This window comes from Diadema antillarum, unplaced genomic scaffold (assembly GCF_040938485.1).
Source record: "Diadema antillarum isolate AM-2024a unplaced genomic scaffold, OU_Dant_1.0 seq00000172_RagTag, whole genome shotgun sequence".
Classification (NCBI taxonomy): Eukaryota; Metazoa; Echinodermata; class Echinoidea; order Diadematoida; family Diadematidae; genus Diadema; species Diadema antillarum.
Window position 1 is genome coordinate 1,269,755 of NW_027271241.1, and position 22,899 is coordinate 1,292,653.

The 22,899-nt window shown below is 36.8% G+C and overlaps 1 protein-coding gene across 1 annotated transcript; it reads left to right on the forward strand.

Annotated features, from left to right (window-relative positions):
• The first annotated feature begins 302 nt into the window (after positions 1-302).
• Positions 303-1,103, forward strand: LOC139728311 (uncharacterized). Its single transcript, XM_071639259.1, has one exon. The coding sequence runs from the start codon at positions 303-305 to the stop codon at positions 1,101-1,103; it is 801 nt and encodes a 266-aa protein (XP_071495360.1).
• Positions 1,104-22,899: the final 21,796 nt, after the last annotated feature.

The following is a 22,899-nucleotide window of genomic DNA, read 5'->3' on the forward strand; positions in this document are numbered from 1 at the left end:
TCAGTTTCACTGTCTTTTTGCCTCAGTCCCGTGCTCACTAAGTTGTGTTAGCAGCTGCCATCCAGTATGTCATAGAACACTGGACTCTGATCTTTGTACAGCACACTACGTGTCTACCTATTCAGTCTCCCCACGCAGTGTTGTGTGAATGCACTCTTCCTGATCACTTCTTTTGTTAAGGTGTTAGAGCACCAGGCATCCCGAGACTCCCCAAGTATTTCTGAAAGGGGTGATTACTTCAGGGGCTATTCAACAACTTGCATTGTTTACAGTGTGGTGAATTGCCTTGCTCATCAATCGGTATGCCAGGGACCAGGGGTCAAAAGAAATCGTGTTCATCTGTTTCTCCCCCTGGTGTCGATGCTTCTGAATTCTGTGAACAGATAAGTGAAGAGGTCAGAGAATTCTTCAGCAGTGAGCAGTTCAAGGAGTTGTTCAAAGTTTCCCTTGTGGAAGCAGTCCGCAACGAAATGCAAAAGCTTCAAACACAGCTTGAAATCGCGGAAGGCAAGGTGATCGAATTGGAGGCTGAAGTGAAATCAAAGGCGAGTGTCATCACGTCACTGCAAAAACAACACGAGCTTGACTCAGCCGATATAGCCAAGCTCAAACGAGACATGAATGATGCTGAACAATACTCGCGTCGTAACTGCGTGCGGCTATATGGCATCCCGGAAAACCCAAAGGAGGATACAGACCAGGTGATGCTTGATCTAGCCTCGGAGAAGCTGAACATCAAGCTGCAGCGACATGAGATTGACAGGTCTCACCGTGTGGGTGCCCCGCGTACCACCAGTTCAAGACCAGGGGCAAGGAAACAACCACCTCCACGCGCCATCATAGTCAAGTTCACCACTTACCGCACCAGAGACACGGTCATCAAAAGCCGGAGAAGACTGAAAGGTACTCATGTAGGGATTGAGGAAGATCTCACAGCAGAAAATCGCCTCCTGTTGACCAAAGCAAAAGAAGAAGTGGAAAGAAACGACAAACTGTGTGCAGCATGGTCCAGTGATGGCAGAGTCATCGTGCTGGTCAAAGCAACCAATGGATCCACTGTGAGAAAGAGAATATGGTCAGTCAGTGAATTGAAAAAGCTTTAAACAAAATATGTTATTTTCGTAAACTGACATCTACTATACACATATAATATGTTAACCTAATCAAATTTCCTTGATACTTAAAGCATCCTCATTCACTCTTTAGGAGCAGACTCTCTTTTTGCTCTCACCCTCTCTTACAGTATGTACATGTATGTTCTTAGTTCTTGAAGTTATTTTAATTGTGTGTAGTGAGTCTTGTTTTGTTGCTCAATGTATTTTTCAGATATAGTCAACCAATGCCAGTTTTCTCACGTGAACCTTGAACTTAAAAAACTACATGAATATATTTCTCCTGCTAGCGATAACGAATATGTCTCTGATCAGTATTACTATTCAACCAAAGATTTTAACAGTGTTTTATATTCTAAGATGATTGCAAAAGAAAATGAATCTCCCCTTTTTTGTATTCATTTTAATTGTAGGAGCATGTCTCGCAACTTTGATAACTTAAACTCATTTTTAACTTCAATTGATATTGCACCAACTATAATAGGAATTTCTGAAACATGGCTGAATGCTAACTCACCTCTTGATATGTACAGGCTTGATAATTATTCTTTCTTTGCAAATAGTCGTAGATGTAAGAGGGGTGGTGGAGTTGGTTTGTATGTAAAAAATGATGTCAAATTTGAACGAAGGACTGACTTGGATGTAAACAATAATTATATTGAAAGTATATTTTCTGAAATTGAAATGAATCATCGAAGAATTTTATTTGGAGTTGTGTATAGACCACCTAATCAATGTGTTGAAGATTTTATGAAAGTTTTAAGTGAAGTATTACAAATTGTGCAAAATGAGAAAAAAATGTTTTATTTGATGGGTGATTTCAATATTAACCTCTTAAGAATAGATAGAGAGCAATACGTAAATGAGTTTTTTGATATGTTGTTGGTTCATAATATGTTTCCTCTTATCAAATATCCTACAAGGATTACTCCAGACTCGGTTTCGTTAATTGACAATATATTTACAAATGAGGATAGTGTGAATGTTTCTTCATCGGGGCTTTTTTTATGTGATGTAAGCGATCATTTTCCCATATATTGTATTTGTGATAAAATTTCTATTGTTTTTAAAGAAAAATGTTTTCATAAACGTGAAATCAGTGAGATGAATATAATTAGATTCGCGCAGCATCTGAACAGTTTCCAATGGAATATCACAATTCCTAATGCCAATGATTGTTATAATGTATTTTTAGATTATTATGATGTATATTTTCCTTTAAAACGCATTGATTTAAAGGAAAGCAAAAGTAATAAAAGTGCACCTTGGTTTAATGATGAAATTCGAAAGATTATAAAAAAGAAAAACCGTTTGTATAAGTTATATTTAAAAAATCCAACTGATTATAGAAAAAGGGTGTATAAGAAAATTAGAAACAAAGTTGTTAATAAAATTAAGCAGGCAAAAAAACTGTATTATAAGATTCAATTTCAGGCTGCACATGGTGACAGTAGTAAAACGTGGAAAGTTATTAATAGGGCTTTGGGAAAACATAAAAAGAAATCCTGTGTTGATAAGATTATTGTTGATAATGAATTGATTTCAGATAAGAATATAATTCCTGATGTTTTTAATGAGTATTTTGTTAATGTTGGTTATGATTTGAAACGTAAGTTCGATGATGATAAGAAGTCACCTAATGTAAAATATATTATCAAAAATGAGAAATCTGCATTTTTTAAACCAATATCTCCTGATGAAATTGTTGACATTGTGAAGAATTTTAAGAATGATACAAGCCCAGGTTCAGATGGAATTGCAATTTGTGTTTTGAAAAGAGTTATTGATTATTTATGTGAACCTCTGTGTGCAATATTCAATAAGTGTTTAGATGCTGGTGTCTTCCCAGATAAACTGAAAATAGCGCGTGTAATACCTGTTTTTAAAAAAGGTTGTCAAGAGATTTTAAGTAACTACCGCCCGATATCTGTTTTATCTCTTTTTTCAAAGATTTTTGAGAAATGCATTTATGTTCGTTTATTATCCTTTATCAAAGAGTGCAATATATTCACTTCAAACCAATATGGTTTTAGGGAGAGGCACTCCACTTCTCATGCTTTAATCATTTTTATTCAAAATGTGATGTGTGCAATAGAAAATGAGGAAATTTTAATCGGCATATTTTTGGATTTGAGTAAGGCTTTTGATAGTCTTGATCATGATATTTTACTTAGTAAGATGTATTTGTATGGCATAAGAGGAGTTGTTTTAGATTTGTTCCGCAGTTATTTATCCGACAGAGTGCAATATGTTGTTGTGGATGGTTTTCAATCTAAATCTAAAGAATTGAAGTGTGGAGTACCCCAAGGGTCAATCTTGGGACCTCTTTTGTTTCTTTTATATATGAATGACTTATGTAATACGTCTGAGGTTTTTAGATATATATTGTTTGCTGATGACACCAGTATTTTTATATCTCATAATGATCCCCAAACATTACAAATCATAGTCAATAATGAGCTAAGTATAATTTCTGAATGGTTATATATGAATAAATTATCAGTAAATACAAGTAAAACACATTTTATGATATTCACCAATAGAAATGTTGATGTCAAGGATATTAGTATATATTTAGCAGGATCTGAAATTAAGCATGAAGTGTCTTTGCAATTTTTAGGAATCACAATTGATAATAAATTGACTTGGAAAGATCACATAAATATTATATGCAACAAAATTTCAAAAAATATTGGGATACTTTTTCGACTTAACTTTTTACCCACTGTTGTTCTTAAAATGATATATAATGCAATTATTGCGCCTTTTTTTGAATATGGTCTTTCTGTTTGGGGAAGTGCTGCAAATATATACATAGACAGACTTTTTAAACTACAAAAACGTGCAATAAGGGTTATAAACCATTCAACTTATTTAGCTCACACTTCACCAATTTTTAATTCCCAAAAGATTTTAAAGTTGTATGACAGATATAAATATATTTTAGGTAATCTTATGTTTCTATGGCATAGAAAGCTTTTACCCGATTCTCTTATGCATTATTTCACCTTAAATTGCAATATTCATTCATATTATACCAGAAACGCTAAGAATTTTCATATCCCAAAAGTAAGAACATCATTATTTCAGAAATCTGTGTTTTATCAAGGTCCGCTTATATGGAACTCAATACTAGATGATATTCGTAAAGTTACCTCTTTTAATGTATTCAAACGTAAACTTAAGGAGAATTTTATACAAAATTATAATTCCTAAGTTTTTGACATGCTTGGCTGGCAATACATGTATTCTATCTAATGATCGTAACTCACTTTATTCGTATTGTCTTTGTAATGTAAATGTAGTGTATTGTATATCATGCTGTATTGCTTTATGTTTTGTCTTGCAACGGTATATCTGTTCATCTCATTTTTTTTTTTTTTATAAATATGAAAAATTCATCACCAATGCATTTTTTTAAATGGATTTTCTGGGTCGGCCAGATTTTAAGGAAACTTAATTCCTCGTTGGCTGCTTCCCTTCAGCTTTATGTATTCCAAAGTTATGTTTTTTTCTCTGTGTCTGTCATGATTGCTCATTATTGTCTTTCTCTGTTGTTTTTATGCTGAATAAATAAATTCAATTCAAATTCAATTCAATTTAGTAAACTATATTATCTTTGCTATAATTCAAGAATAAAACGACTAAACTCATATCGATTACCGGTAGGATTATTAGAAAAATTGTACTGGATGATTTTATTTCACCTATGAAGAAAAAAACACACAAACAGAAAAAAAAAAAAACCAACACGATAAATACTCAAGGGATTGGTACTTTGACAGGCTAGTTGTTTCAATTCTGCATTTTATCAGAGATTATCATTATTTACTCTTACCTGCCTCGTTTTACTGTCACAGTAAAAATAATTATGCTTTTCCAATTTTCTCTGTTCGTGCATGACACCACCATAGTTCTCTCGGAAAAATGTTCGGGTCCTGAAATATATCATCCTAACGAGGAAGCTTATATTGAGGAAAACAAAAGAATAACCTGCTGGAACTCTTCGGAATCAGAACCTTCTTCTGTCATCGTGCTGAAAGTTAATCTGATATTCAATGGGGAGACAGTGGAAACCTATCTATATGGGCGTGGTGACGACAATGCTTCTAGGGGAAAGTACAGCATTGTCATATCACATGAGAACAGCAATATTGAGTTTATCATCCGAAATGTGTCAACGAATGACGAGGGACAATATCTTTGTCACATTACTCTCAATACTGGAGAGATGTGTACCTTCACCAACTTAACAGTTAAAGGTATGTAAAATATGGAACGGTTTTGCCTCATTGAGAAGGATATGTCATTGTGCTTTTCTTTTCACATGAAATTATGGGAGGAGAAAATGTTATGAATGGTTACGAAAATCTATAAAACAATATGAAGATGTTGACACTGATTAAAATAACTATGGGGGTAATTGCGCGTTCAATCAATGTGCTAAAGAACTCCACTTGAATATTGAAAGAACTAAGTATAATAAAGAATTGATATCAGTGGGTTTTACCTATAGTAAGTAAAAAAAAAACAAGAACAAAATCAACGACTAAACAACGCCGAACTGATTCATATTCATGAAATTCTTCCGTAGAGATGTTTTCATTGCAACTGATTGACAAATTGCCCTACATCCTTTTAAATATGCATTGAATTGATCAGTGTTTTAGTAGTAGCCATGATAAAAGATCATGGGCGTCCGAACTCGAGCAAGATTCGAGCCTACGATCTCCTAATCTCCGGACAGGCGTCATCTCCACTAGACCACCAAGCTTCCGCCCCCTGTCCGGAGATCAGGAGGTCGTAGTTTCAAATCCTGCTCGAGTACGTACGCCCATGTTTTTTTTTTTTTTTATCATGGCTACTTATAGGTAACTCATTATTATTTTTTTTTTTAGATAAGGTCATAGAGACGACAACATCGACAGCAAGCCCTACACCTTCAACAATGGTAACAGACTATAGTAAGTAATGTATCTAGTATAAAAAAACACCGCCATTTGTTTAACATTGCCAAACAGTCCGGCGATAAACGTAGTAGGTAGCAAAAAGAACATGCTATTGATGAGAATGTATCAACTATAGGGCAACTTTGGATTCGCTTTGGTCGCACGTCGTATTGCATTTGTTATTTGTTGCAGATGCACGTACATGTAGTTGCGTCTATATAGACATGATTGGAGTACTAATTACACCATGTCAATTTAAGAAAGATCGAATTCAGATTTTTACTTCCAGAGTGCTATCTGTGACCAATTCAACATGTAGTCTACCTATTCAATTTCAGGATCAGACAACTGCAAAAAGAAAAGTAGTATTGACTATAAAAGTCATGCGATTTTATATATCATGGATACATATTGTCGTTTTGAGAGCTTACCTTTTTTTGTTTCTTCGTTAACGAATTACATCCAGTGGTGACACGAACTTCAACCATGATTCCATCAATCGATGCTAGCGACGGTGAGTCATAAAAATTAAATTCTTGAAATTGTTTGAAATCTGAGTTGTTGTGGCTTATACGAGATGCAATGCTTCGAGACTCTGGTTTCAGTGGCTGTGCCCATAGTCAAAACACACTTTACACTCATTGCTTGGTCCTTTGGAGGATGCTTTCAGTAGTCAATAACTGTCAGTAATTACTTGTACGTACAAGCAATCCTTTGATTTAATGTGATAAATAGCGTCGTGTTCATGTTCCTCGGTTGTAAATTTATAAAGTAGATAACTTCCTTTAAAAATGAATATAACAACGAAAGAATGGTACATTCCATATGTAATGTCCAACTTTATAGCTGAACAATCTCTGTTTCCTAATCCCTAATTTGCAGCGACGTTATCAATGGAACGCGATGTCATTATCAATTGACTTTCATATTACTTCAATGAGTTTGAAATGTAACGTAAAATGCAAGGCACATGGGACTATTGTTGGTTATCCACGGTCCATTCTGGTCTCCATCTCGTCTTTCTGAAGTCCATTTTTGCTTTTCTAGGCCATGGATAAACTCTGCAAAGGAACTAGGCATTATAATCAGCAGAAAATCAGAAAGTAGGCCAGGTTGGACTAACGAGCTGCTGGTCAGCCTGCTCATGTCACTACTTGAAGATTTATGTGTGTGTGTGTGTGTGTGTGTTTGTGTGTGTGTGTGTGTTTATCTATGGTCTGTTCGTGTAGACATGTAAACCTCCTTCTTCTGCAGGGAAGCTATGCCACATTATTCGTGGGAGAGAAAAAAAGTAAAGTAATTTGGATATTACGTGTGCTATTGCAAAAATGGCGAATTGAGAGATGGATCTACAATGAGATTACTGTCTGTATATTAATTCAAGAATAAAAGAAGAATTCATGAGTGACGACTGACTCAGAGGATAAATTTTACATCTTTATTCTGTATCCCTAAACTCCCACCCCAAAACAGAGGAACAATAAAACGGATTTATAACCATTTTTAAAAGAAAATAAGGAGGGTTGATTTATAAAATCCTTTCATTGTCATTTGATCAAACACTGTATATATCTTTCTTGGTTACTCGTATAAAGAAGCGCGACATTTATAAATGATCATTCCTACTCCACGACATGCCGTCTTTTCCTTTCCGTACAGGTTGCCTTGAAAGAGAAAGCTGCATTGAATACACAATCTCCCTCGTCACCTTGGGCGTTACTTTCGTCTTCCTTGTTATACTCATCGTGGCACTGATTGTCTCTAGGGAAAGGAGAAAGTCAAAGGGTATAACGACTACTTGTTCTTATTTTCCGTATCAGTATAGAACAGGGGCCAGGGAGCTCTTTTGGCGGAGGTGGGTTTGAGGGGTCAAGGGTCAATTCACACACCTGCGCTTTAAAGGGACTGTACAGTACTAGTTTAGGTAGGGATTCATGTTTTGAACATTTATAAGTGAGATAACGAAAAGCCTCTTATGAAATATGAAAGAGCATTTAGTTTTAAGAAGGATTCAACGTTTATTTGATGAAAATTGGTCTTCAAATGGCTGAGATATCCAAAAAAGTGCTAATAATAAAAGGCGACATGCCCCAACTTTATTAGTATCTCTTTGTTTCACCTTGTTTTTGGATATCTCAGCCATTTCAAAACCGATTTTCATCGAATAAACTTTTGGTACCCCTTAGAACCGCATGCTCTTTGACATCTCATAGAGTGGTTTCTGAATATCTCACAAAACGTTAAAAGCTAAATCTTCACCTCGACCAGAACTGTACACACCCTTTAAGAGAAGGACTATGTCAGAGCGGAACCTTCGTTGAGCTATGGGTTCTATTGTCATCTTATAAATGTATATTCTTCTCTCTTTTTTTTTTACCTCAAAATTGTCGGGGAAGGGGGACTACAGTTAACTTGTAGGCCCTACTGCTCTGCAGGTGATTTGCACACCAATGAAATTCGTTCACCCTCTTCCTGCCTCTAAACGGTTAGACTTGGGGATCATTATGGTATCACACATTCAGTTTCTGACTTTATCTCAATCAACGAGAGCAGTTTTGAAAGTGAAAAAGTGGCCCTCATTAAATTAAACAAAATTTTCATTTTCCTAATGAGCATTCAAACTGCTCTTCTTATGTGAAGGTGGCCCCCTGTATTTCTAATAAGACATAAAACAATTATTTTTTTTCTCCCAAAACTCCTTTAATCGAAGAGCATTCTATCGTATAAAAATTTGCCTAATAGTATGTTTTCTTTACTATCATAAGCGATTGTACTCGATATTGCTTATTCAAAACAATTCATGCAATTCCTGATATTCTGTAAAATTATGTTACTTTGCATACATTGTATTGAACACGGAATGCAAAAATAAATTGAACTGAATTGAACTGAATTGAAGCTAAACATAATCATGAACATTCGACTCGGCAAGCCCTTACGCTGAATTGTGTAGCGCCATCTCGTGTTCGTAAGATTTACTGTTTCAAACACATTTGCTGCAACTCCAAGTTTTATGCCAGCCACACTTTTTTTTTTCCAATCGGCAATAAATTAAGCGCCATAAGGCCACATTTTTGCAATCATTTATTAACGGCACCCAAAGCCAATTCAGAACTGTTATGACGATATTAACGTAAATATAGTTATAATGGTTAATATCAAAGGAATAAAACGGGGAATTTCGTCATTCATTATCTGTACAAGAAGTGGTCTGTTGTATCTTTCCTACAGAATGGTATGAATTATAATTGCAAAAAAGGGAGAAAAATCCGTAGGTACAAGTCTTTAATGGAATGCAAAGGGAGTGAACAAACTTTTGACTGATCATAAACGGTATTCGAGTTACAAGTAACACTGGAGACCCCCGTGATAATTACAAAAGAATTCATGGAGGTTTTTCTTTTTTCCACTTCACTGCTACACAAGCTTCTTTCACAAACCTCTCTGCTGATAATCTAGATACAGCGCTGTAAACAGAGGTGAAAATAATATAATTCAACCAAGTGACATCTTTCTCCCTTGTACCCAAGGTTGCGAAATACATGATCATAAAAAAAGAATGATCGCAAGGTTTGCACGTTTTTTACCAGATCTAACTTCAGTTTTCAAAAATATGGATTCTGTTTTTACTGTGTTCGCATACACCAAAGCGTACTTTTTAACAATATGTGACCCTGCACCACAAAACAAAAAAAAAAGTCGCCAGGCATGAATTTTTAGTTATGACCATATTCTGAAAGAACAGACTTTAAGCTTTAAAATGATGTATAACTCAAGTCAAATGAACTCTCCTAACCTTTCTAAATATTGGAAAGAAAGCACAAACTCAGGAAAAGTGTGAGCTGAGAAAAGAGACCCTGAAGTACAGTGTCTATTCAAGCGCTTAATCTTTACCAAACCGTGCTGGTTTTGGATGAATGGGACAAAAAAAAAAAAAGACAGGGAGTAAACCACCCAAGTAACAACAATGAAGGAATTAATTACACTGAAATTAAGCATGCCTCATTAACAAATTCTCTCCATAATCAATGCCAACTTTCAAAGCAGTAGCGCTATCTTTTCAAAAGTTATTAGAGTTCAAAGTGAAGAGTGTGTACAAGGTTTTTCAGAAATGAAAAAGGGACTCTACAGACACACCTAATCACACTATTCTACCAAAAATGTTCGAGATAAACTCCAAAAAAACACACTGAACCGCCCGTTTTATGATCCCAAATTTTAGCATAATGTAAAAGAAGACTTGCTCTTCCAGCAAATATGAAAAAGTCAAGATCGGCTAGGTTGACCCATTTCACTTATTTTCAGTCCTCACGCAAAATCAGTGTGTGCGACTTTTTGTTCGTTTTGTGGTGCATGGTCACACATGTCGTTTACAGAGCCTGCATGACACATACTCATACGATGATAATAGGACAGTTATAAGATATCGCCAACAAAGGATTTTCCATTGATATTACCGAATATCAATGGACACAAAATTCATGATTTTCTGATAAAAACTATAGAATCTTCTGGATATACATATTTGTTTACTTCTTGTGTTTTAGTCGTCCAAGTCGATTACAAAGTACCGCAATTGAACTCTTTTGACCATATTTTTCACTGATATCTTTATTCAACACTTCATCTGCAAACCCAACACCAACCAAAGTACCATCCTGTGAGCGAGAACAACAGACGTCATCAGGGGGAGGAAATGATGGACTCAGTGTCATAACATCTCCTCTTAATATCGAAGGAAAAGCCATCATGGTAAGTTTGAACATGAGCTGATTATTGAGTTCAAGATGATTAAGTACAAAATACATAAAGGCGCAAAAGCGTATCACAAACTCTAATCGGCCTTACCAACCCACTATTTCACGCTGAATGAGATTTGACCTTGTGGACTATGTAATAACTTTGGTTTAGTTCTGCAAAATATGATTCAAACATTACATTGAAACAACGTCTATCAGACCTTAGATGCAACTGCATGTATGATGTAAACCACATTCTACACGTCGTAGAGAAGAGAAAGAGAAAGAGAAAGAGAGAGAGAGAGAGAGAGAGGGAGAGAGAGAGAGGGGGGTGGGGGGACATGACCCCTTGAATAAACATTCATTATATTAGTCTTGAAAAGAGTGAGCTTTAAAACAAGAAATTATACTCTTTTTTTTTTTTGCAGGATTCACCTGAAAAGAACAGTTCAGAGGGTTACATGCCTTTGTATTGTATTACCGCCTTGGCAGATTACACGCTCCAGGAAAACAGCGGCGCTCCCGCTCAGCGGTCTTCTATTGTTTCGCCGCGTTCTTTTAAATCCTCCCATTCAAAATCCCGCTGCGCGGCGCTTTTAGCACTTGGCCCGTGCGGCGTTTTTTTCAAGGAGCCGACCATTCACAAAATCTGGGCGTCAGAGTGCGTACGTTTCGTTTTAGCAATATAGCGCCCTCTCCGTTAGAATATGAATAACACCTCGGAACAGAAAACCTGTTTAATAATCTCATGGTGTCCACCTATTCTACGACTTCAGTCCACTCTGACAACCGGGAAACTCAACAACTTTATAAAAGCAAAATATACACAAAACATACGCATTCTATCCAACATTTTCGTGACTTTTAGTTACTGTGTTGTGTCATATACAGGTTTGTACATTCTTCCCCATCATCTTGATCTATGGAGTTGCAAGTTTTTTTTTGTGTGTGTGTTTTGTGTGTGTGTGTGTGTGTGTGTGTGTGTGCCTTTTTCTCTTTGGAGTGAGTCATTCCAAAAACAAAAATCTCTCCTCTTCTCCGGCAGCCTTGCAGTGAATCTATGTAGACTATGAATAGTGAAATAAATGTCGTCTTGATCCACATCGTATTTTTTCCACCGTCATGCTTCTACATCAATAATTCTCAAGACTCCAAGCTACAGTATCATGACGCTGAAATTATTTCAATCAGTATTTCCTTTGAACAACACCAAAGTCAATCATACGCGTTTTAAAACACCCAATGTCAAAAAGCAATTTCAAGTCCATACCAGCTGTCGAACTATCATTCGACTTTGAATATCAACACGGCAGTTTAAACATCCACAGCCACATCACGCACGCATGTATTGATACACACCATAGAACGCGGTTACCTGTCGTTTTCTTTTTATCGCTCTTTTATACTGTTATATGGCAAAGCGGCTGTACTTTGTGTAAAATTATGTACGAAATCATTACAAAAGTATAAAGATATACTACTGGTGTAGAAAATGAACAACAACAACAACATACATGCATGGGACGTGATGGATGAATGCACTAATTTCACCTTGTAAACATTTACACATGGAAACCAGGTTATACTACCGGTATATAGTATATTGTTTTGTTTGTTTGTTTGTTTGTTTGTTTTTGCTGCTGCTGCATGCATGGTATCTCCTAAAATTTGAATCCGACTCTTTCGGTCAGCTAGCGAACTGATGTATATTGTGTGACTATCAAAGACTGTTAAATTGGACATGTCAAGTATTAAATAATTTATTAATCTCTTTATTTATTCATTCATTTATTCAATGTACTTATATATTTATTCATTTATTCATTCATTTATCTATTTATTTATTAAACTATTCATTAACATATTCATTTAGTTAGTTAGTCATTCAAACGTTTATCTAGGAAGAAAGAATATATTAGCAGCTGTTTTCATCGAAGTCCTATGTGAACATATTTTGGGCAGTCAGAGACTACAGCCAAAAGATAGTGATAGAGAAGTCTGCTGCCAAACGATTGGGAAAGCTCGATCCAAGAGTACAAAGGGCTGCTGCAAAATGATCAAAAGGGCTGCGAGATTATGACTGAAAAGGCCGCAGCCAAACCCACCAAAGGGCCGTGGGAAGAGCGCCAAGGGGAAGAGAATGTAATGCCAACCAAACGCCTATAGAATTCGGCGTATACAAAGTTGGTGGTACAGGGAATAGATTTCAGACACCCCGACCTGTCCATAGTGAGATCTCCGATCCCATTGTTATGTCCGGAGAAGATGGACACTTCCGCGATGGGCACCGTGAATCGATCATTAGCCATTATCTTTCCCAAAGCAAACCTTTGTTGTGATAGCAACGGAGGCTGAAACTGCGTGATTGGTCAGCTCCGTGGTGCATTTCCAGCAACATGCATATTAGTTCACAACCTCTATTTATTATAGAAGTAAGCTCAATAAATACCCGAAAAAAGTTTCTTCTCCTCGGAATGACGAATGACAGGTATAAACTCTAGATAGTCCCGAAGATCAAATTTGTTGCAGGTATATTTGATAATCACAGGCCTGCGAAAGGCCGGAAAATATTACGTCGCTGATGTATTAAAATGTAAAAAACAAAACAAAACAAAACAAAACAAAACAAAACAAAACAACAGAACAAACACGCATGCATTGCATGTGAAGAACACATACACCAAAATGGTCGCGGAAAGAATGACGGGAATAGAATACAAACTTTCCAAAACATCTTTCTTCTTGAGGGACAGGTCTGTGGATATGTTGCGTGTGTGTGTTTGTTTGTGTAAGAGCTGACTTGTTTGTCATTTATATTATTAAAAAGTAATTAGTTGAACGTCCATATGCATTGATGTTGATATGCATACTGCAATCTCAATGAGATCAAGCTGTTTTTGTTAAACATATATATATATATATATATATATAACATACATATATGTACCATGTGTGTGTGTGTGTGTGTGTGTGTGTGTGTGTGTGTATTTACTGGCGGTTTGTCTCTCATTAGGTATGCATTGTAGCCCTGTGTATAGTTTTGTATGATCTAAGATTCCATGATTATTTTTTCTCCTCCATGATCGCTCTATGACTTTTTATAATTAGTATCTCTCGAAATCTTTCCCACTGTCTAACTTTTTTATTCCCCGTCATGCTTCGATGTGATAAACTCCCAAGTTTTCAAACGACAGGTGTAATGTCGCGGAAATGATTTCAATCAGTGTTTTCTTTAAATCCAGGAAGAAAGAATATTAGCAGCTGTTTTCATTGAAGTTCTGTATGAAGTTTGGACAGTCAGAGACTGCAGCCAATAGATAGTGATCGAGAAGGCTAAAGCCAAACGATTGGGAAAGCTCGATCCAAGAGTGGAAAGGGCTGCTGCAAAATGATCAAAAGGGCTGCGAGATTATGACTGAAAAGGCCGCAGCCAAACCCACCAAAAGGCCACGGGAAGAGCGCCATGGGGTATAGAATGTAATCCCAACCAAACGCCTATAGAATTCGGCATAATACAAAGTGGGTGGTACAGGTACAATATATTTCAGACACCCCAACCTGTCCATAGTGCTCCGATCCCATTGTTATGTCCGGAGAAGATGGCTGATCTTGGAATTATGAACACAGTCATTGCATACAACTTGGAAGGAAGGAATTCCTGACATGCTCTCATACAAAGATCCCCTTTCTCTTCATTACCATAAAGTCAAATTGGATGATATTTCCTGTATCGTGTATAAAGATGGGGGTAATAGTTATAGTTTTGTTCCTTAAAATTGATTTTGGATTGATTCACTACTTTTACACAATTATTGCGGAAGGTCCGATTGTATTTCTTTTTCTGGGGGGAGACATACGGTCGAACTTTGTTGACCTCAGATAAAATGATATTTTAAAGGCTATTCTTGAGGGTAACTGACCATCGTCTGATATTATCATAACAGTTCAGGGAAAAACCACCCTTATCATACCATGAAGACTTCCTAGACTCTGACAGCAGAGCGCCGAAGGTTGTTCTATTTTGTTTATCTTTTTCGCATGACTCAACGTATTCAATACCACTTCCATATCGAGCTACAGCCTTGTCCATTTATAAGCAAATGCCGAATTGCTCTCTATCAATTGATAGGTTTCATCGGCAGACAACATGGGTGGGGGGGGGGGGGGGGGAGAACAACAGTTGAGAAGTGTTCATGGTAGATTTTATAATGGCTATAATCAATAATCAATGTTTCAATTTCAATTCATTTTTTTTTCAATTCATTTTATTTTCATACTTCTCATTTATGAACATTACAACAGAAACCAGACAAGTTCTTTTACCTTGTGAACAATGTGCAGAAAACAAACAATATACATGGTGATAACACAGTAATTACATGTAATGATAACTGGTCAAAATCGAAATCGAAATGGGGTTGATCAAAGAGAAGTATGACGGGACCTACATGAAAGCTAGCTTGTTTGGCTGTAAGCCCCGAGTAATCAGTGTTTGTGAAAAAGAAACGGAGAACGGATAGAAGACCAGAATGATGATGTAAGGTTGCCAAATTTTATGTAATAAAAAAGAAGAAGAAAAAGAAGTAGAAGAAAAACAAACAAACTATACATTAATATGAACTTACTGTGACCGAGCCATCATTATTATACAGCCTACTTTGGTGTATATACTATAAACTATTGTTGCATTAAAACTTTCACCAGGATATGATCAGTAAGACACAAAAAGTAACATGTACAACTATTAAGCCATTTGGTGCCTGCCGCCAAGCTCTGCGTAGAAGATTAGAGAGGGGCAGAGGGAAAGAGGAAGAGAGGGAAACGAAGTAGAGTGTGGAATTGCTAATGATGAATTCAGAGAGCCCCATGGCAAGACCCTAAATGGAATCTGTAACGTGTTGACAAAATGTTTGATTGGACAATAACATACCACAGTATTACATAAGACATTACGACTGTTCAGTGTCTGCAAAATATGCACTCAATAAAAACTTTTTTAATTTACGTTTAAAGGAATATAAAGACGAGCAGCTTGTTATTTCGGGGGAGAGGTCATTCCAGTATCTAGGGCCCGTATACATTATCGTTTTTTTAGCGAAAATTGTTCGAGTACGTGGAAGGTGAAATGCGTCACTTTGGCGGGTAGGATAATTATGAATCAAATAGTTTTTTCTGAACATGCTAGTAAAAACATCCGGTAACTCGTTGGCAGAAAATTTGTACATAAATATGCTGACGTTGTAACTGAACAGATCTGATATTTTCAGTATTTTATTTTTCAAAAATAAATCATTCGTGTGGGACAAATATCCGACATGGTTGATATTTCTGATGGCACGTTTTGTACATGTATGAGTCTCATTGGTCCAGTTTTGTCTGTTTTGCTGTAATAAGCAAAAATGCAAGTGCTGCACAGTGTGCGTATTTGCTGAATTTGCTTGGAATAAGTTCGTCTTCATGTGATTGCGAGCATTTCTCCGCTTCGATTTATTTCTCATGATTATGTGTATTGTATTGTACGGGGATGGTAAAAAAAAAGAACTGTACGCATCCATATCTCCCTATGAGTGAATGAGTGGTGCAGTGCCGACGAGGGTCCTAAGCACGCTTTTGGAAATAATTAGAAGCAAGTCGTCCAGTCTCGTGAGATTTTAGCTTTGTATTTAACAACGGCATGGATTTGAAAGTCCACGAAAAAGACAGGCTGTACCAAGTGGTAGCACAGCAGCCTGTAACTCTGAGATTGGCGATGACATGGCGTAATGAGACTTGCATACACCATGCCATACAAGAAGCTGCTCCAGTGGAATGCCAAAAAAACCCACACAAACAAACAAACAAGCTACGCATTGCACAGACACTGCAGAGAACTCGCACAAATCAGGGAGGAGTCACCTCTCTGCACCGATGCATAAATGGAGATCATACACATGCACACATATTCAAGCATAGATTTATATGCGATAACCAGGTGCATGTGCTATATTAGAATATCTTACCCTATTTTACCCTTTCTATTACTTTTTCTGTGCTCATTCAGGCTTAAGCAAGAATTAAACGTTTAAAAGGAATGACACCTTAATTCATGGTTCCCACTGATAATCGCATTATCAGTACAAGCCACATGTAATCCACGGACTGATTGTCAGACGACTGAAAGTGCAAGTTTCAATTTGTCTTACAAATGTGAATATTAATAATATTTACATTAGAACCGTTTGTCACTGTCCATCGCTTCCTTCGCACTTCACAGTGAGACATATAAGCCGAAGTACTTTATTTCTTTTCGTGTCATTGTTCGTACTTGCCTGTATGCATTGAGACAGCATGTTTTTGCAAACGACTGAAAGAATTATTGAGGTAATACATTACCTGTAATAATACAGTGAAGTCAATGAATGACGCAATGAATGGTTGTGATCTCTCAATGAATACAGTAATTAAGACCAATGGTTCGTTTCCAATTGAGTATGCTAAAAGTTATCTATGTCACATGTATATATATATATATATATATATATATATATATATATATATGTATATATATATATATATACTTGGTGATTCTATCCTTCTATGAAGAGTGCTCGATATCCTCAAAGGAAGAGCTTTAGACATACTTATACGGATGAACCTGCTGTCAACCGAGTGAACTTGTTCCAATAGTTCTATATATATATATATATATATATATATATATATATGTATATATATATATATTGTATATATATATATATATATGTGTGTGTGTGTGTGTGTGTGTGTGTAGGTGTAAATGACACAGAGAAAGGTGAATGTTTGAAAGTAAGAACATGTAAACAATTATAGTTCGCACCATTGCGCATGAATTTTAGTTGAGAAAGAAAAGCTAACTATAGTTATGCGAGATTCAACAGGGGTCGAATAAGCTAATGGTATCCACTCTAACCTCGTCCAAACAAATAAGCAAACAGACATATACACTGACGAGAACACACACACGGACAAAATTCTGCCTGTAATTGAAAAAAAAATAGAAAAATCTGCCTTGTTCTGTACATTGAAAGACGAACGATAATAAAACATGCATGTAGAGTTAGCACTTGTTAATCATGGTACAAATTGAAGTAGGCCTTCGAGTGGTACATCTGTACTGTATTATGTATTGCATGTAAAACTATAACAATCTTTCAACTTAATTGTTATTTCTCCTGAAGTGCTGAAGCGCCGTATAATTACATACCGTCATCATTTGTAATAGCCCTAATTCATTTCACGAAGTCATGATTTGCACAATGTAGCTATAGTAGGAAAAGATTGTATGTGTTTAGTCGACGTGCGGTGTGACATGCTGTAAAGGCCGTTTTGAATATTTGCTCACGCCATCACGCGTGAACGCCTTCTCTGCTGTTTCTATTGAAAACAGATTGAACGTAGCATTTTATCAACTTAATACGCTATCCACCACCTTGGATCTAAAATGACAACATATGTAATATATTCAGGTCTACCAAAAATCAATTTCTCCCACCCCCCCCCCCCCTCTCTCTCTCTCTCTTTCTCGTCACTGTAATGATGTAATGACGAGTTCTACCAAAAAGTTGGGTGAGTGGTAATCTCGGTGCTTTCAATACATTGACACGTTTGTACCCAATTGCTTGCCATCCCGTATTGTTCCGTATCGAGACAAAAGGTAGTGATGGATGATCAGGTGCTGTTGCTGATTTGCAAGGCATGAATCATCTTTTGAATAGGCTGCACGCGTCTTTTGCAAAGTTTAATAGCATACTTAGAAATCAGTAGCAGATAATAAACTGAGGCTACGCCTTTCGCAAAGATAGGAGGAAAGGCTTCAAGGAAAGAAATGCCTGTATATGGGACTGTTTCTCTGGGATCAACGACGTGCCCATAATGAACTACACAACTTCGTCAAGAAAGGAAAAATTACAAGAGCTGGGTGTCAATATAATTATGCTTGGTTTTCAGCTGAATTCCAAACAAATGAAAGATGATATGCATAACTTGGGCAGTAACTTCTTATGTGTGAAATATGCGTCATCACTGTTTATTCTTTGAGATCTATGTCACAAAGAAAGTACAATATACCGCGAAGTCAAGACGAAAATGTGAATTTGTAGCAAAATTTATCCAAAGTATTTTTGCGGCGATAGAAAGGATAAAGAAAATCAAAATGAAATGAAGGAATGTCAGAACAATACAGAAACTTTATCGAAGGCAAGTAAACATGAAACAAATTATACTTCGAGAGTGTAATGATATATCAAAGAATCACAAGCATTGAACATGTCTTAACGATTATCTTGTCAGTTTTATACACCCAAAATTATCACACAACCTGACAAGGGCATACGAGGTTGTATTTGCCCTGAATCGGGAAGAGTGTGTATGATAGTAGTGTATTCCACAAGATTCCAACTTTTTTCTTCAAGGTATTCATTCCTTCATTCCTTCATAACTGACATTGTATCGACCTCTTTCCAGGAAGAGGCGATCCTACTTCTTGTGTGTGTATGTGTGTGTGTGTGTGTGTGAGAGTGCGTGTGTTCTTTGTAGTTTTGCTAGCTGAGTAACAATTTTTTTAAGTGAAGTTTCCTCAGTCCTCTGCATTTTCGTGTTCGTGACATCTTTCCCCAATTTTAATAGTCAAAACAATGGTCTTCATCAGGATGTTGATTTTTAACAACCATCATTTTCTATTAAAAATGGATAACTGTTCAATGAATTGTTCGCTTTTTCTCAAGCTCCATAAACTGGTCTGCTTTTCAACATTCACGTTAGACACACAGGGAAAAGTGCATGACGTTGCTGTCGGTAGAGGTGTAGCTATAGGTTTTTAATATCTACTTTACACTTGCAGTAACATTATCATTACCTGTTTTATCATTTATTTTTTTTAGTGGTTCACCTCTATACGGGCAGCTGTCTTTCCAATCCGCTTTTATAGCAAAGAGAGTTAAGAATGACACATGATGATAACGGTATGTAAAATAACAAGCATGAAACATTATCTAAACATGAAATTGTCATTCCAAATCAATATTTGATCGTGAAATTCTTTCATTGCTTTTAGACGAAAAGAATAGCACAATAACATACTTTTTTTCTTCGATTACGCATAAAAAATTCATTTTTGTTTCTTTTTTTCGACAGAACAAAACTTTCGCCTTTAAGAAAATTTAATTCATTGATACGGCGATCATTCATATCTTTCTCGATCTGTGATATCATTAGACTTTGAAAAAAAAAGTTTTAAATAAATTATCTCCATTTCAATGGTAAATGTCGTTTTGATCCACATTGTATTTACGGTAAAACAGATACTACATTTCTCTTTCTGTCTGTCTCTCCCTACGTCCCCCTTCCTGTCTTTAAACCTTTTTATCCCCTATAAAACAATCCCTTATTATACGAACATAACCCTACGGGGAGGGGGTAGTACTACATCACGTACTCCTCATGTATTAAAACAAAAACACGTCTCGATTTCGTGCAAGAGCACTGGACTTGTAAAATCATCACACGCATCCGTTTGTATTTCGCCACTGACTCCCTTTGTTGCTCGTATTTTTTTTTAAATCTCGTTTGATGTATCAGTATGGGATTAATTACTATAAACAATTATATAGAGGATACATAGAAATTAAACCTTCGAATGACAGGTATAAACTCTAGGTAGTCCCGAAGATCAAATTCTTCGCAGGTATATTTGATAATCACAGGCCTACGAAATGCCGGAAGATATGACGTTTCTGATATATTAAAAAGAAAAAAGACAGAATAAACACGCATGCATTGCATGTGAAGAACACAAACACCAAAATGGTCGCGGAAAGAATGATGGGAGAAGAATACAAACTTTCCAAAACATCTTTCTTCTTGAGGGACTGGTCTGTGGATATGTTGCATGTGTGTGTTTGTTTGTGTGTGTGTGTGTGTGTGTGTGTGTGCGTGTTGTGTGTGTGTTTGTGTAAGAGTTGACTTGTTTGTCATTTATACTATTAAAAAGTAATTAGTTGAACGTCCATATGTATTGATATTGATATGCATACTGCTATCTCAATGACATCAAGCTGTTTTTGTTAAATATATAATATATAATATATATATATATATATATATATATATATATATATATATATGCATATATATATCATGTGTGTGTGTGTGTGTGTGTGTGTGTGTGTTTACTGGCGGTTTGTCTCTCATTAGGTATGCATTGTAGCCCAGTGTATAGTTTTGTATGATCTAAGATTCCGTGATTATTTTTTCTCCTCCATGATCGCTCTATGACTTTTTATAATCAGTATCTCTCGAAATCTTTCCCACTGTCTAAGTTTTTTATTCACCGTCATGCTTCGATGTGATAAACTCCCAAGTTTCCAAACTACATGTGTAATGTCGCGGAAATGATTTCAATCTGTGTTTTCTTTAAATCCAGGAAGAACGAATATATTAGCAGCTGTTTTCATCGAAGTCCTGTATGAAGTTTGGGCAGCCAGAGACTGCAGCCAAAAGATAGTGATCGAGAAGGCTAGAGCCAAACGATTGGGAAAGCTCGATCAAAGAGTGGAAAGGGCTGCTGCGAAATGACCAAAAGGGCTGCGAGATTATGACTGAAAAGGCCGCAGCCAAACCCACCAAAGGGCCGCGGGAAGAGCGCAATGGGGTATAGAATGTAATGCCAACCAAATGCCTATAGAATTCGGCATATGCAAAATAGGTGGTACAGGTACAATAGATTTCAGACACCCCGACCTGTCCATAGTGAGATCTCCGATCCCATTGTTATGTCCGGAGCAGATGGACACTTCCGCGATGGGCACCGTGAATCGATCATTAGCCATTGTCTTTCTCAAAACAAACCTTTGTTGTGATAGCAACGGAGGCTGAAGCACTGCGTGATTGGTCAGCTCCGTGGTGCATTTCCAGCAACATGCAGATTAGTTCACAACCTCTATTTAGAAGTATTAAAGCTCAATAAATACCCGAAAAAGTTTCTTCTCCTCTGTAGTGTAACATATCATCATGGATAGCAACACTTCAAGGGACAGCGATAGTTTTCATCTGCATCTCAGCGATTCTGAAGCATCATCGGATGACGAGCAGTCGGGACTCGTTCAAAGTCGGGAACGGCATGACTCTGGATTCTGTGCAGAAGAAGACCTTTCCAGTGATGCTGACAGTTTTTCAGAAGATCGAAGCGGAGGTCAAAGTCAAGATGAAGAAGATGGTCATCGAGCGACGGTGTCTTCCCTGGCTGCTGAAATCAAAGCACTCCGTCAACAAGTGGACTCACAGCAACGACTCCTCAAAGAACTTCACGCTGTAGTCATCGCAAAGTCCCGAACGGCGCAGAGAAACGTCGTAGAAGAATTGCAGGGCAACAACACGAGCGTGAGGATCGGTGATGATGAGCACGGCATTGTGGTCAACAGAAAGAGATTCCTGCATGTGCTTGCAAGAGCAAAGTGCGGTCAATCTCTTCTGTTGAAGACAATGAGCTTGGTCTACGAAGGCGATGAGTTGGCCGGTTTCAGCTTCAACGGTGATCGCACTGTTGACCCACCGCTTTCTGCCCTCATCGATGACCAGCGTTTCAAGACTATCTAGCAGCCAAGTGGCATAGTCATATCCCAGATATGACAGTCCTCGCGAAATCCGCATTTTGCGAGACACGGTGAACGGCAAATGTGGTAAAATCCGTCGAAAGAGGAGGATTTCAACGGCGTGAATTCGCCCTTCTCTATCGAACTCAAACGGCTCTTTTCAGAGCCATCATATGATCAAGAAAGAATAATAGTCCTATATGTAACAAGTGCAAATAAAATGCACATAGAACGCTCTCAATAGACGCACCCCACGCAAAAACATATATCGATTCCATATGTATGTGTATATACATATAGTACATAGTATGTAAACATGCAACACGCAACTAAAAAACAGCACATACTAAAACAAACAGCACATCACATAAAAAAGATAACAGAGTCTTAATAGTGAGAGAGAGTGAGAAATGGTATATAAGGGTGCACTGTATGTATTCTGCATCTGAGTTCAATGTATATTCATTAAATTCTGATTACGAATACTCATATC

Bases quoted from the DNA above. Each gene is read 5' to 3' on its own strand.
- LOC139728311 (XM_071639259.1), top strand. From the start codon at position 303: ATGCCAGGGACCAGGGGTCAAAAGAAATCGTGTTCATCTGTTTCTCCC.